Below are 1,699 nucleotides of genomic sequence, written 5' to 3' on the forward strand. Positions count from 1 at the left end.
TTTTGGCTAAGATCAAGTGTAGGAATGAGAGCATGTCTATTAAAATCTGCATATTTAATCAATTTAGAATACTATATACTATCTAATAGCCTCTAAAGGATAGTAACAGATGAAATTACATTACCTGAGACTGGATATACTAGTCAATGCATAATTCAGTATTTTAACCATTGGTGTGAAGCCAGTTCCAGCTGCCAATAAAAAGAGATCTTCTAATTCTTCCATCTGGGATTTTTGAAAATTGCCTTCAGGATTGCTTACGGAAATATTATCTCCTAAATGATGAAAATAAACTAAATTAGGAAGAAAAAAAAGCAGTCCCCCAAACAAACTAGAAGAGGCTAAATTATAAAAGATAATTTAGATGAGTAGTAGAGCAAGCACCAAGTAACACCAGATCACTGTTTACCTTAAAGATTACCTATCAGTCTTAAGATCTGTATGGAGTTGGAGCAGTAACCCTTAGACTCCCAAATATGTTTACACATGTTGTTATAATTAAATTAATCATAAAGTTATATTACATGCATCTCCTAACATTGCTTTCCCAAACCACCTGGAATCTCGATCAAAGAACTGCAAAGTACTTATACACAACATATCAATAAAGGGCTGATTACTAAATGAAACGCTAGCCTCTCCAAAGCAAGCTCACGTACATTTGTCTCACACAGCACAAGGTATAGTAGATATTTGCTATTTACATATTGATCATGGACCACAAGAATAAGATAACCAGGAGAGAAAACAGAAATAGATGTAGTCTAAAATATTAGGTGAGTATATGTTCTAACTTCTCCATTAAATCTTTGAAAGTATCTATTGATGAAGAGGAGAGTGGTTCTGAATATAATTTCTATGGAGACAAAACAAGGTCAGAAAAGCAGTTGACTGCACTTGGAGTGCTGCTTACAAATCTAGAAACAACAGGGTTGAGAAATCAGTGACTGTTTTCTACAATGCAGCTGTTGTAACCACTACATACCACTCATATACATGTTACCTTTAATACATTATTTCCAAAGTAATAAAAAAATAGATCTGCTCATTTTGTTTTGTAGTTACTTTTTAAAATTCAAATACTCTGGGCTTATCTTAAAATGCTGATTGCTCACATTTCCCCCTTTATTTTACATAGGACAGGGAGAATTTTATTAGTATTTAAAGCAAGTGACCAGAAAAAAAACAAAACCAAGAGTTGGTTGTTTAATGAAGAAGCTTCATAGAATGTTATCAACGTGATCTCTTTTGATCACCAACCAGTCTTTCCAAGGTCATAAAATTGGCTGGACTCAGACTCAGGCAGGGTAATAGATGCTAATCGAATTCACAAAAGATTAAATGAACATTTGCCAGCACATCAGGAGATTTCGAACAATTGTTCTATGTATCTTGTGATCTGAATATCCTGTGTCCCATCGAGAACAATTTTTTCACAGTATAAGACCATTAAAGGCCAAATTAATCACATAAAAGTTGCTTGGCAATCATGGGACTGTGGCAAAGATGTCGCTAACTTGTGGGGTAATTTATAGGGGCCATACCAAGGCTCCTTGAGTCATCGCTACCAGACAAGTATACTAACTCTCTAAGTGACACAAGCATTGAGGTCTTGTCTGTCTCCTCTGGATCAAACTAAAACACACTGACTTTGTCCTTTGAGGTTACTTTTCCATGCTCTAGGCTAATTTTTTTTTTT

At 34.8% G+C, this 1,699-nt stretch overlaps 1 protein-coding gene across 1 annotated transcript in view; it reads right to left on the bottom strand.

Moving 5' to 3' along the window:
* The window catches only part of LOC101643967 (cytochrome b5 reductase 4), a 91,931-nt gene that overhangs the window by 10,732 nt on the left and 79,500 nt on the right, over window positions 1-1,699 (bottom strand). Inside the window, 1 exon segment of the mRNA XM_045294648.1 lies at window positions 80-275. Coding sequence (XP_045150583.1) covers window positions 80-275 — 196 coding nt within the window.

The sequence above is a fragment of the Echinops telfairi genome, unplaced genomic scaffold (assembly GCF_000313985.2).
Source record: "Echinops telfairi isolate 266 unplaced genomic scaffold, ASM31398v2 ScPeMD7_3533;HRSCAF=4204_0, whole genome shotgun sequence".
In the NCBI taxonomy this organism is placed as follows: domain Eukaryota; kingdom Metazoa; phylum Chordata; class Mammalia; order Afrosoricida; family Tenrecidae; genus Echinops; species Echinops telfairi.